The sequence below is a fragment of the Lichenostomus cassidix genome, chromosome 23, assembly GCF_008360975.1.
Source record: "Lichenostomus cassidix isolate B80296 chromosome 23, HeHo_3.0, whole genome shotgun sequence".
NCBI lineage: Eukaryota > Metazoa > Chordata > Aves > Passeriformes > Meliphagidae > Lichenostomus > Lichenostomus cassidix.
Window position 1 is genome coordinate 2821194 of NC_139503.1, and position 13635 is coordinate 2834828.

At 46.1% G+C, this 13635-nt stretch overlaps 1 protein-coding gene across 2 annotated transcripts in view; it reads right to left on the reverse strand.

Moving 5' to 3' along the window:
- Nucleotides 1-1150: 1150 nt before the first annotated feature.
- The window catches only part of KIAA0319L (KIAA0319 like), a 30151-nt gene continuing 17666 nt past the window's right edge, over nucleotides 1151-13635 (reverse strand). Inside the window, exons 10-21 of one of the 2 annotated variants that reach the window (XM_085081362.1) lie at nucleotides 12771-12999; nucleotides 11905-12028; nucleotides 11231-11363; nucleotides 10258-10406; nucleotides 9797-9948; nucleotides 9485-9623; nucleotides 8999-9158; nucleotides 6951-7093; nucleotides 5847-5969; nucleotides 5254-5344; nucleotides 4807-4898; nucleotides 1151-2861 (exon numbers count right to left, since the gene is read on the reverse strand). In XM_085081362.1, the coding sequence (XP_084937488.1) occupies nucleotides 2674-2861; nucleotides 4807-4898; nucleotides 5254-5344; nucleotides 5847-5969; nucleotides 6951-7093; nucleotides 8999-9158; nucleotides 9485-9623; nucleotides 9797-9948; nucleotides 10258-10406; nucleotides 11231-11363; nucleotides 11905-12028; nucleotides 12771-12999 (1723 nt within the window). In that variant the 3' untranslated portion in view covers nucleotides 1151-2673. The remainder of the gene's footprint in view (nucleotides 2862-4806; nucleotides 4899-5253; nucleotides 5345-5846; nucleotides 5970-6950; nucleotides 7094-8998; nucleotides 9159-9484; nucleotides 9624-9796; nucleotides 9949-10257; nucleotides 10407-11230; nucleotides 11364-11904; nucleotides 12029-12770; nucleotides 13000-13635) is intronic. The other variant, XM_085081363.1, reaches the window with a different exon arrangement.

The window sequence follows — 13635 nt, forward strand, 5'->3', positions numbered from 1 at the left end:
CAAAATCCCAGGGAGGCTCTGTGTAGACACCTGGGGGGGGCTGTGCTCCTGGGGTACTACAGCAGACAGACCACCCTGCTCCTACCTTGGCCCAGAAGTTCCCACCTTCAGCCTGGGGGGTCTCCTTGCCTCTGTGAGCTCCACACGTCCTTGTGCCCCCCAAAGCTGGTGTCTGCCTGTCCCCATTCCTGAAGGCCTGGTGGCACTGAGGGTTAACACGTGGAGGGGGAAGGGGCTGCACAGCCAGGGAATACTAATGGGAGCTAGGAGTCTAATGGGAACTTGTGCTGTGCTGTCACAAACCTGCACTCAGTGAAGTGACTACAAGCCACTGGGCACAGAGGGAAGGCCACAGCCCTCCCCAAAGCCCAGCCTTGGTTGGGGTGTAGCCCCTCAGTACAGCACCCCTGCCCCAAGGGTGTGACCCCACAGTGAAACACAGGGATGAAGGAAACAACTGCAGCTGAACAAAGGTGTTGGAGGTAACAGCTTCATGGGTTTTAATTCCCTCTCCTGCTTGCTGGCAGCCAGGCTTGCTGGAAAGCCCACCCTGTGTCTGCTGAGAGGGGCACTGACCCTGCAGCAACCAATGCCTGATGGCTGAGCCCCCTTCTGCTGCTGGGGGCCCTTCCTGGGATGGGCAGGAGCGAGGGGCTCAAAAAGCACAAACCCCAAGGACCAGAATCAGGGAGAGCCCAACAGCTCCCCTCTCCCAGCACAAAGTGCTCCCAGGGGCAGCCTCAGGACCACACCTGGTCAATCCCTGCACCTCCAAATCCTCCTGTTCCCAGTTTGTTCACTTCCACCCAAATGAAGTGACACACAGAGGGTGGTGTCACTCAAGAGTTAAGTGTGTGGCTATGGGACAGCCAGCGCTGGGCTGAGCCCTCTGAGGAGCATCCCAGGATCACCCCTCCCTGTGTGTGGTCCTGGGAGGGAAGGAGCCACGGGCAGAGAGGGTGCAGGAGGCTCCAGGAAGGGGAAGCCTGAGCCAAGCCCCAGCTGTGTGCCAGACAGCCCAGGCAGAGAGTGACCCGTGCTGTGACACCAGCAAATGCTGTGACCTCAGCACTGGGAGAGCTGCAGGCTCCAGGGCTGGGCCTGAGGAGCAGCTGATTGCCCAAAAAATAAATTCAGCAGCAGCCATGACTACATTCAGTGAGGGAACGTCCCCTCACGTTCAATAGTGTTTAATCTTCATCTAGCTCAACACAAATCAGTAGTGCAGCAATATAAATACAACTGAGGAACTTAAAGCCTTTTGGCTTTCATAGCTCAAAAAGAAGAAAAAAAAAAGCCAGTGAAACAAGTTTCCAGTTTTTAAATTAAACACAAAGAAAGGCAATGAACTGCCCACCCATCCCCAGAGGAGCAGTGGCATCCTTCATGCCAACACGAGGCTGAGTTCTGCCCGAGGACAGGGGTGCAACTCATGACAGCAGCACAGTGAGATAAGGGAGTGGGAATGGGGGTCCCTCGAGCTCAGGGAGCAGGGACATAGTGACACTCCGTGCCACATGCTGCTGACACTGCCCAGTGCCCTCAGATACCAGAGTTCCCTTTTCCATCATGAAAGGACACCACGTGTGCTCCTCACACTGTGATAGGAGCACACTGGGCTCTGCAGCCACAACAGCACAAGGCCAGTGAGCTGCCAGCCCAGGGAGCAGCCAGCTGGGGACTGCAGAGACCAATCCCCATCACCTGGGATGTGCAAATTTTAAGGGGAAAAAAACTCAAACCAAAGAAAAAACCCACAGTACCTAGTGCTCCATAACTGAGATATGGTTTACATCCAGCCTCATGGACGGCCTGGTGACCAACAGAAGGTGCTGGGGCCACAGAACATGTCACAGCTTTGGAATGAAGCCAGACATTGGACACAGGTACCAAAGGTGGGTACCCAGCTCTGGTACCCAGCAGGACTTTGCTGCAGGAGAGGGTCTCCCAGCCTGGGCAGTAACCACAGGTCAGCTTTTCACATGTGAACAGGCACCAAGTCCCCAACTCCCCGTGAGAGTGGCCTGACAGTGATTTAGAAGAGCCACAAACCCCTCTCCTACCTGCCAACTTCTGGAGTGTGACCAGTGTGTTTACATTCCCCCTTCTCTACACTCCAACAGCAGCCAAGTGCATGTGAAAGGACAAGTCTACATTAAAATAGTGCTTAAACCATTAGGGAAGGTGGGAGTAAAGGAGAAGAAAGTTACTGGACAGCACAAGTAGCCTGTGGTAGGCTACAGGAGCCTGAAGGGAGCTCAGAGCACAGCTCAAAGGCTTGACCTTCCTTCTCTGAGGAGCTCCAAGGCAAGTGAGCTGGAAGTCCACAGGTGCTCCCTCCACTGCAGTCTGAGGTGGCTTAGGAGGATCCTGCACATTCACAGTTGCTCCAAGTGGTTCTGTCCTGTCGTCTCCAGATGCCAGCTCTGTCCTTTTCTGACTCTTCTCCTGGGGCTCACAATTGCCTTCTCCTCCCTTTGATTTCCCTTGAAGTTCAAATTCAAGTACAACCAGTTTTAACTGAATGAAAAGAAACCCACAAAAACCGAAGTTATTTTCTGTGAAACGAGTTAGCAGCGTTGTCCTAATCAAAGTGGCCTCCAAAGGCCCTGGTAGGACAGGGACGGGAGTGGCCTTCCCTGCTGAGCTCCAGCCAAGGCTGCCCAAGGGGAGCTATAGGATTTCCTCCCTCTGGTTCTTGGGTTTGAGTGTCACTTGTCCGTTGCGCAAGGAGCCGTTCTGGCTGCGGAGCAGCTTCCCTTTTTCCCGGTCAGGCCATGTGAAGATGGCTTCATCACTGTCCAGCTCGGACTCTGAGTGCATCAGGCTCGTGTTGAGGACCTGGGCTTTCTGTCTGCCACCTTGAAGGAGAAACATTCCCAGGTTAGAAATGCTTTTAACACCACTGAACCACCTCACCTTACTCCATCCCCTCTAAGTCTCCTTTTCTGATCACGTCTAAGAGGCAGCAGAATCTGACTTTTCCCTGTGTGTCTCTTATTCCCTCCGAAGCTGAAGCCAAAGTGATCCTGTCTCAGACACAATGGCATGTCAGAGGTCACAACAACACTCCAAGACAGCACAAAGCACAACAAGCAGGCAGGAAGGCAATGATGTGACCAGAAGGGGCTGTGAGTACATGTGGGAGTTGTGTCTCCCTGACCTTGCTCGGGGCATTGCCTAGAAAATGCTCCGAGGGCTCGTGGCTGGACTAAGAGAACATGCAGGTGTGTGAGGGGAGATCTCTGCCATCTCACTACCCTCTCTCTACTCTCCTCTCTGCTGCTCCTGGCTGCAAGGGAAGAGAGATAAATTAGCGGGATGAATTTAGATTAACGCACAAGGACAGGAGAGAGACATTTACTGATATTGTCAGCAGAGGAAATATTTAAATTTAGCTTTTCCTTAATGGAGAAATGCAACATTTCCTCTGTTAGCAGAAAGCTCCCTGGACATATCTAGCAGGAAAAAAGACTTTAGTCAGCAGCCAGCTTCGGAAGCAGCAAGATGAGTTTAGTTACCAGAGAGCAAATGGTGAGGCACATTTAGTACATTTATTGCACAGTGGGCTCTGAGGTGACAGATGGTCAGATTAAAGCAGGGTTGGGTGCCGAGGGAGGGAAACACACCCGGGTTTCCTTCAAGGGTATCCGTGTTTGAGCAGTTGGGACAGGCTGGTCCTTGGAGGAACAGCTGATCAGTCTGTCACTGCAATGCCCTCCATGCTGCTCTTGGGCACTGCTCACTTTGCTGGAACACCATTAAATGGGATAATACTGGGATGAGCAGTTATTTTCTGCTAGCAAACAAGGATCAGGGGCTCTTTTCCACGCACAGTTAACACATCCCCTTCTCAAAACAAAACCAGGACACACTCTGATATGAAACACACACTTCAGCAGCTGCAGAGCTCCCTGGCATTCAGCAGAGCTGTACTTGGCACATCCTTTCCCACATTTCCCTCTTTTCCTGGTCAGTCAGCAGGTGACCACAGCTTGGTTCAGGTATCAGATAAAAACTCTCCAGCCTGAAATAACTCCCTGATCTTTGCAAAGCACTTGACAAGCATTCTCAGTACAGCAATGCAGGCAGGAAAATGCTGGCTAAGAACACTGAACACAAATCCTGTGCCTCTGGAATGGGCCAACAGGCCTGCAGCCACATGGAGCACTGAGGAATTCATGGATCTCCCTCCTAAATGCACCTCTTACTGGAAAACCAGAGGATGAGCTAAAATGTGAAATTTTCACAGCCTGATGCTCACAACAGCAAGAATAAATAAGTTAACGAACCAGTTGTTTGTGGTGGGCGAGTAGCAGAGCAGAAACAAACCTCAATCTCTCCAGTACAGGAAGTATTTTCAGGTTGTTTCCAGGTGTCAATCGGTTTAGTGTAATGTTTAGTGCTACTGAATTCCTGCTTTGCTGTAGAGAATGACCAAGGAACGGCAAGAAGGGAACTACTAGAACCCAGGGGAAAACTTCAGAGCAGAAGTTACAGTCAAGACCCAGTTTTGGGCTTCCTGGGTCAGGCTGTTCTGCACAGCTTAATACAACCACTTCCTACTTCTGAGACACCAAGTGGAGGCATCAGGACTAGGCCAGTTTCAGCCCCTGTTTCCAAACCTAAGAGTTAGATGACTTCACTAAATACCCTATATACAGATCTGAGACAAGCTCTTAGATCTTCTGAGACCCCTCTGTCAGTCCCTACAACACGTTTGTTTCACTGTAATTTTAAGTCCACCGAGGAAGAGTTCTCAACCAGCACTCTGGAAGTGCTGAGCTCTTCCCTCTCATGTTTTACCTGCTTTGGGATTTGGTTTTAACTCCAGGCTTTCTTGATCCGTTGCATCCAAAATCTTGTATTTGCTTTTTCTTTTGGATTTTCCTTTCCGTCTAAAGGGGAGGAAAAAGAATTAAGAGACAGTCATTTCCAAAAGAGCCAGAAGAAAAACAGCCCTGATCTTCAAAGCTAAAGCACTCGCTATTTAGGATTATGTACATATTACAAAGTGAAACATTAAAATGTTGCTAAGTTGCACATTTATAGGTTAATCCAAATATTGCTTCTTAACATAACCCAGAGTTCTGGGACTTCAATGTTTCACTTGAAACACTTGAATGAGAAAACTCAACATCCCAGGGCTCAGCAGATGACCTGCTGAGACAATGGGTCTGAATCTTTAACCTCCTACTGCAGCTACTTGGCTCTGAAGCCTGGATACAGTGGGGGTTGTGGTCTCAGTCCCACCTCTTGCAGCAGCAGATCACCATCCAGGACAAGATTCCGAGAGCAACCACGATGACAAAAGATGCAATGATGACATACAGCACACTCCACTCTGCAAGCAAAACCCCAGAGATAAACATATTTTGGCAACTCATAGAGGTGGACAGCAGGCATTTTAGGGGACTGTTCTTGGGAAAGAAAAGGCAAGGCCTGGCCCTTTGCAGAATTAGAAGCCAGCATACCCCACTGGCAGCAGCACCAGGAAGCTCAAAATGCAGTGTTTGGACTCGCTGGGCAGTTTTTACCATGTGTTGGCTTAAAAAATTTGCTTTCCTGTAGCAGAAAAGCCTCTGCATGGACATGAGAGAAGAGAGCTCTGATTTATACACCCAGAATGGACTCAACTCTTACTGTTCACTGGGAGGGTCTGAAGAGGAGTCACTCCCCTATCAAACATCACCTGCCCAGAAGGTGAGACAAGGGACTGTGTCCTTGGGTGAGCATCCCAGCAAAGGAAGTGGCAGACAGCAGGTGCCTGTCATTGTGCCCACCCTGGGTTTCAAACATGGGTTTCTCTGCAAAGCTGCCCATTCTGGGGGGTTCAGTTCACATACCACAGTTGCTTTCGCCGTCCCCCATCTGCACCCTGAGGAAGTTCTCCATCCAGAACGGGTCACACACACAGCGCTTGGTGAAGGAGTCGCAGCGCCCGTGCTCAGAGCAGTTCAGCTGACAGGCTGGGGGCCAAAACCAGCAAGGTGAACTAAATGACTCACAGGTGAGGCAAAAATGGGACAAAGTAGTTCAACAGAGTCAAGCCCTGCAGGCTCTGACCGGAATGTGGCCCCTCTGTAGCTCATTCATAGCTCAGCCGTAATCAAAAGAGGTGAGAAGTGCAAACATAAGCACCTGGGCTTCATGCCAAACAGAAACATCCCACTTCACCAACAACATACATTTTGCCTAATAAATCCTCATTTTGATATACAAGTTATGGAATTTGTGTATTTGTTAAGTAAACGTTTTTAAACGAAGTTTTGACTTCCCAATTCAAACCCAGCCTGTGAGACAGACAGGAAACAAATGGATCCTTTGGAGGATTCAAATAGAACTGAAAAATGTCTTTAGAAGGCCACAAAATGGTAAGATCAGGAAGTAATGACAGTAATTACTTTACACAATTCTAGTTTCAAATCTCTAACTGATCAGCAAATGATCCTCACAGGATGGATCTCATAAAAGAAAAACAATGCTAATGTAAAGTTGTAAAATAATGATAGAAGGGGAGCTTTTCCTGCAGACTGATTTTTGTGCTGCACAGGAAATAAGTGGGTTCACAGCTACCAAGATGTGCAGTTTATTGTTTTTCAGGATAACACTCATTTCAGTGGCTGTAGTCCATTAACACTGTATTTTAGTTTCATAAACATCAATCTGCTTTTGGTTTTGTGAACTCTTATCTTCACAGCAACACTGCACATAATTATTTATAAGGAGTTGAATAGTGAATAGATAGAATTAGTTGGTAAATAACTGAGTAGTGAACAGTCTAATAGACTTAATTTTCTGTTCCCCATTTATTAACATGAAAGCTCCTACAGTGAGTGGAAGTGTGTGGGCATGTGGGTGTTTTTAGCACCCACAAAGGTCCTTATTCTGTCAGGCAGCTAAAAAGAATGGAAAAGATGTTAAGTCTGTCCCAAGAGACTCTCACTTACTGACTGTGTTAATCTCCAATGCCCGGAAGATGAGGAAGTCTGACTGCTGTTTCCTCAGTTCATTTTTCAGTGTCCAGGCCACCTCTCGTCCTTTGAATATCTGATGGGGAGGTTGGTTCTGGACAAAGAACACCATCTTCGTGCTGGAAGACAAACAAGAATGATTATCTGCTGCTTCTCCAAATATCAGGTAGAGAGCCACACTCTCCAGTCTGTCAATAGAGGGACTTACTCAGAATCCCAAATTTATCTGAAGATCAGACTTGTGGCTCTGTTTGAAAGCCACAATGGCAGACTGGCCCTACAGCAGAAAACCCTTCAGGATATCAGATCCATTCATATTTTCAAAGCTAGGGCTGCACTGTTCTTGAGTTTGCACATGAAGCATATCTTTGCATGTACATTCTAAGCACCAAATCTCCAAATTGCAAGGTCCTTCTGTTTTCATATTCTTCTCCCTCCTTCCCTGTGGGATCCTTAGACTTTACTATGCCTGGAATTTGGGGGTTCATTTACCTGCTCAGCACAGAGCTCCAGCACCAGACAGTGGAAGTTTACAGTGCTTTGCAGAGTTTAGTTTGAAAGCACCAAGTGCTACAGCCAGAAAACAGCCCAGGTTTGAAGGTGAATCCTTCACCCAGGTGTGAAGGATTTTGTATTCTGCAGCTTTTACTGCAATAATTTTATGACAGAAGAACTTGTTCCTCATGGCTTGCTCATCTTGCAGAGCCCTGTGGATCCTTTAGACTTACAAAAGGATGCATGAGTGTTTGGGATTTATTATCACTAGTGAGCTTATGAGTCAGTGGGATATTAGTGAAACCCTTAGAGTATGTCAGAGGAAAAAGCTCTTTCTTAAACAGCACAAGTTACTTTGATAGAGAAAGCAAAAATGGGATCTTAAAGCCATCTGTCAGGAAACAATCTCTGCTCCTTTATAACACTTCCCACTCTTTTCTCTGCTTGAACATATAAACAGATGAAGCATTAACGACAAGAATCCCTTACTTGCCTTACTCAGGGGCGACTGGCTTGGTCATGGCAGAGACAGAGAGCTAATATTACAACAGAAAGTGCTGGCTCCTCTGTTCTCAGCTCTCCAGGTTTGCATGGACAATGAATTCTGATTTTCCTGCTGGCCACATGGACACGAAGGAATCAATACATCACTGCACTCAGGGAAGTGTAAAGTAACAGCAGATTTATTGCTGACTTGCTGCAGGACTTCAAGCATGTCCCTTAAATCTTCTTCAGTGCTTTAGGTATCTTAAAACTACACCCCTTTTAATAAAAACTAAGTGCAATATTGCACTTATTTCAACAGATTGCCACTCGTGGCTTGTTGCTGCTCCCCAGGCAGGCAACACTACCCTGACCTACAGCCCTGCTCAGCAGACAACTTCCATGTGTTTAGGAGAAATGCAGTTTTCCGTAAGCCAACTAGCAATCAAAATTAAGCTTTTTCATCTCTTGAAATAGAAATTACACTGGCTTTCAACATTTTTTTTTACATTAAGTTGAAGTAGTTGTGTAGGCAATAAAGCAAACACAGAACTAGTGGAAGATATCCTTGCCTGTGGCTGCATGGTTGGAACTGGATGATCCTTAAGGTCCCTTTCAACCCAAACTAGTCTGTGATTCCATGAACTACCAATCTGGCATGAAGGTGAGGAGGATCATTACACACCACCCCTGGTGTGTCATAAGTGTTTCACCAAACTCCTGCACCAAGCCCTGTTACCTCTCCAGTTATAAATCACCACTGCAGTCTCCACAATTCTCGAAAAACAAATCAGATTTGTTCTTATTTTACAGGTTTGAGACAAAAAGACATGAGCAGCAGCAGTTTTCAAGGACAATGCACCATCTCCAGAGGGGAAAGATACTCAAGACCTGCTTGGCAACTTTGATCTGAGCAGGAATATCAATGCTAAATAACAACTCCACACATTCTGATGGTCCAGTCTGCTTTCCAACAGAAAAGAGGCCTTGATTTTCCAAACCCTCAAACAATTCCCTCCCCATGTAGCCTCCCAGATGAATCCCACCTTTGTTCAGTGTATGGCTGGATCTTTTGTACAGTGATGTCTGAGTCGAGGACCCCCAGCAGCACCCCTATCTGCCGGATGAACATTCCCTTCTGCCGCTCCGTCAGCTGGCTCACATTCACATCCAGAATTATCTCCACCAGGTTGTTCTTCCTAGGATCTAGGGAGAAGGCAGATAGTAGAGATTTTCAGAGTTTCTATTTAGCAGCTTGGGTACAAAGCAGGTTTTTAGTATCTTTCCAGGATGTTTCTGATTTGAACACAGAACTACAGATTGGCACTGTAGGAAGGGACACAAGTATGACTTTCACAGGTAACAGAAGCAGTAAGAATCAGCCCTCAAGAACCACAGGAAAACACAACCACATACCCCAAAACTTAGAACTTTTACAGTTCTAAGCAGTACCAGATGACACATTTTAATCCCAGTATACTATACCCAGAGGGCTGTAGGTAAACATGGTACAGCACAAAACCCAGACTCACCAGGTTTGACCTCCACCGTGGTCCTTTCCACATCACTCTCTCCTTTAGCATCTGTTACTCTGAGGTGGAATGTGTAAGTCCCTTCTACCAGATTGGACAGGAGGAGGACAGGATGATGGTCTGAATTATTTAAGACTTCCTGAAGGCAGAGCAAAGTAAGCATGAGGAAACAAAGAATAAAAGTAGAATGATGTATCATCATACTTCAAGATATGACAAGGTAACAGCCCAACAATGAACACTGTATTTCCTCAGGAGCTGTCAACACTACCTTGCTCTGATTTTTGTGATGCTTTACAAAAGAAAGCTCACCCCAGCTGCAGGACTCCCCTCATCCCGGGTCCACAAGTAGCTGACAATCCCCTTATCATCAGAGGACTTTGATCCATCCAACTCCGCTGTGTTTGTGGGCAAGGTGATGACAACGTTACCAGCAATCTTTGCAACAGGCGGCTTGTTTATCTCTAAATAAACAGAGAGAAAGCACTTGGAGAAAGATCTGGTAATGCCCAATCAAAAATTACTGCATTAGATCTCCAGTGTACTCCAGAAATCCCTGTTTAACCCCAAGGAAGAGAAAGGAAATAATGCAGGATTAAACTGAAGATATTGTCCTTCCAGAAAAGGGCAAACCCCTGATTTAGCGAAGGCTATTTGCTCTCCACATTATTTCCCTCCATTCCTTATTTTTACTGTGCCTCTGAACACAGGTTTTGCTAAACTGCTCAGAGATAACCTGTGACTTGCCCAGCTCTGCTCGTGGCTGGACATACCTTCTTTGACGATGACATTGACAGAGCTTTGGCTCTGCAGGTTCCTCTCATCCTTCACTGTCAGAGTGAACTCGTATGTCCCAACCTGGAGGCCTGTGACAGTGGCAATGCTGCTGTTGGCATTCTCCAGCTTCACACCATCTGGACCCCTAACCAAGACACAAGGGGTTTGTTCAGTTTTTGACCTTTTTCAGGGGTTTTGTTCAGTTTAAACTTTGCACAGAGCACTACAGGCAGCCTTGCTCCAAACAGGAGCCTGGAAATAAGAGTCCATGACAAAAAGCAAAATTATGTTCTCCAGTTACAGTAAGATAATCTAAAGAGTAAGCGCAGCATCCAGAACAAAAAGAATAATTTCTGGGGGTTTAATGTTTTGGTTAATTTTAAACCAGGGAAGCACTGATAATGGCATTTAGGTGGTGTTTATAAATAGTGGTACTTTCATCTAATTGGATTGTGAACTGCACAATGAGCCAATTTTGGGGAAAAAAAAGAAAATGGTGCAAAGCAAAAATAGTCCTTCATTTCTAGGGCTTTTCACAGACTTTGCATTAACAAACAGAAAAAGCTATTGCAAGTTGCTCATAGGCTTTTTCCTGAATTGCTTAAAGCATTTCAGGGAATTTAGAGTTGGAAGGGAAGCATGACAATGAGGAGAACTGCCTCATTCAAACAAACTGCAAAAGCATTGAGTTAGGAGGCCCTGCTGTTGCTTGATTACAAGTCAGTCTCTCTGTGAGATCAAGACCACGCTCCACTGCTGTGAATGGAAACAGCCTAGAGATGAAGGCAAAGCTATTTCTCATGCTCAACCAAAAATCCACCTCTCTCCAATCAAACACAAACCCTTGTCTTATTCAGGTTACTGGTAAAGCTTGTCAGGCCCAGTGTGATCAAGACTGAACACAAGGGAGGTGTGACTTGTTTTCAATTAATGGTTTGGATACACAAGAACATGGAAGGTGACACACACCGTGTTTTTTCCCAAAGAAAGAAGACTATCTTCTGGTCATCCGAGCTCTTGCTGCCATCTAGAGTGGTGCTGTCCACAGGAAGAGTCAATTCTTTATCTGGACCAGCATCTGCCTTTGGGGGTTTGTTGTTCTCTGGAAAAGAATGCAGGATTTCTCATACACGTGCTGTAAAGGTGGAGCTTAAAAACCCACTACTCAGATTTTCCCCAGGATCCTGATCATATCCCTTGGCCACTCCTGTGTACTCAGATAAAGTGAGGTTAAAACCAGGTAAGAATTCCAATCAGCATTTCACACATCTGCAATAAAATGAGACTGAAATCTAGGAGGTCTGATTTTTGCTTTCATTCTATTAAGTACTGCTCCACTTTTCCTGCACCTGTCCCAGGACCCAGCACTGTGGGCAGCCACAGCTGTTTGGAAATACAATCCTGTCTCTATTGTGGGAAATCATCAATTCAGTGACATTGTATAAAATAAGAGAACAGCCTAGAAAGGTAGTATTCCTACAAGCTTTCTTTTGCTCACTTATCAGCAATACACCACCCTAGAATGGTCCTAAATCAGGGCAGCTTTTATGAAAGTAACTGTAAGATCTGGAGTTTGCTGACAGATTGCTGTTCACCTCTAAACCCTGGAAGGGAAGCAGCAAAAGCAAGTAAAGGCAGCTTACCTGGCTGGACTATCACAGTGACCTCTGCAGTGGACTGGTGCCCAGCAGAATCAGTCACTATGAGCTGGTAGGTGTAATCACCCTCCTGCATTGCAGAGAGCTGCAAGACTGGTGTCCTCACGCCCTGTGAGAAGAGATATTCATGGATTAAAGCAAAAACAATCCTTACACAGATGATGACGGACTCTGATTCTAAAATAACTATTACCAGCACATTCTAGAGGGTTATTATCAACTCCTGCCATGGGGGCAGGAGTCTGTGCCACTTCAGCATGCAAAGCTCTTACAGCTGAATTTATGCACAGCTACAAGGACACTGTTGTGGAACATAACAAGAGTAATGCCATACAAGCAGACCTTTTGGGATTCAGTAGTTCCCAACTCCAGCAAAACCTCTGGGGAGCCCTGTGCAAATCCCACACATTGTGAAACTGATTCATGGACTTTCTTATTCTATAAACTTGACAGTAATAATAATCTTTAAAAGAAAAATGATGACACAGAAACAAGTTCCAACTTTTACTGTTTAGGACTGAGGAGAGTCTGGCCAGTATCAGCAAAATTTAAACTCCACGGTTCAACTAAAAAGTTCCCATTTCTCCCAATCCTCCTTCTTCAGCAGGATTTAAAACTGCATTGCTCACAAAAGGAACAGGACACTGGTGGTGAGGCTGGTGCACCAGCTCAGCCACTAAACCAATACCAGCTTCACAGGGATTTAATTTTAAGCATATACTTAATCATCACACATTTGCTCTGTAGGATTCTAGGAGACATTGACTAACAGTCCATTATAACTGGTTTGATTACAGATAAAAACCCAGCTACTCAGCAATCCAGGTGGAACACTGGAGACCTGCACTGACCTGCATCTCCATCACCTTCCCTTTGCTGTTGGGGCTGAGCAGCCACTCGTAGCTGACGATGCTGTGGTCGTCTGTGCTCTGGTTGCCATAGAGCGTGATGGAGTTCTGGGGCAGGGTGATCACCTGGTTTGGGCCAGCATTGGCCACTGGAGGATAATCCACTGCCTTGTTCACAGTCAGGTTGGCAGTGGTGGAGTTGCTGGCACCATCTGAATCCACAACTGTTAGACTGAAGAGGGGAAAAAAGAAGTGAAAGCATGGAAGAGTGATAGTGATCAGAGCTGAATGCAGCCTTTTCTGAATAGAATTTTCCCCCAAATGTCCAATTATCAGCCTCAAAGTGATACAAGAAATTCAACAGCCACATCCATCTCTCCCTTGGAATCTACCAATCAGTTCCAAGGTGAAACACAGAAGTTCATTACTAACCCACAAGTGGCCTGGACATGGCACATCTCCTCAGGTAGGTTGGTACCACAAAACACAACTGCTTTTTGCTAAATCTAGATCTGAACATGGATCTGATTAGTTCCTACACTAACTGCTTAAGAAGAAAGCAGTGCTCAGTTAGAGGTCCTCCAGTTTATTTTATTTTAAATAGATCTGCTGATGCAGTGATGGACATCACACCAAAATACAGGCCAAAGGAAAAACACAGGACAAACACCAAAGCAAAATCAGCTACTATCTATTGCCCAGGTTGTGCATAAAACCATTAGGCCTCATTCACTTATCTGGGATAAACACATTGCATTTAAAAATTGGATTTGAAGACTACAATTCTTCCTAAGCCTTTACCCAAAGAGTTTAGATTTGACATTTCAAGAGACATTTTGTAGCACTGACAGACCATTTGTTCCCTTCA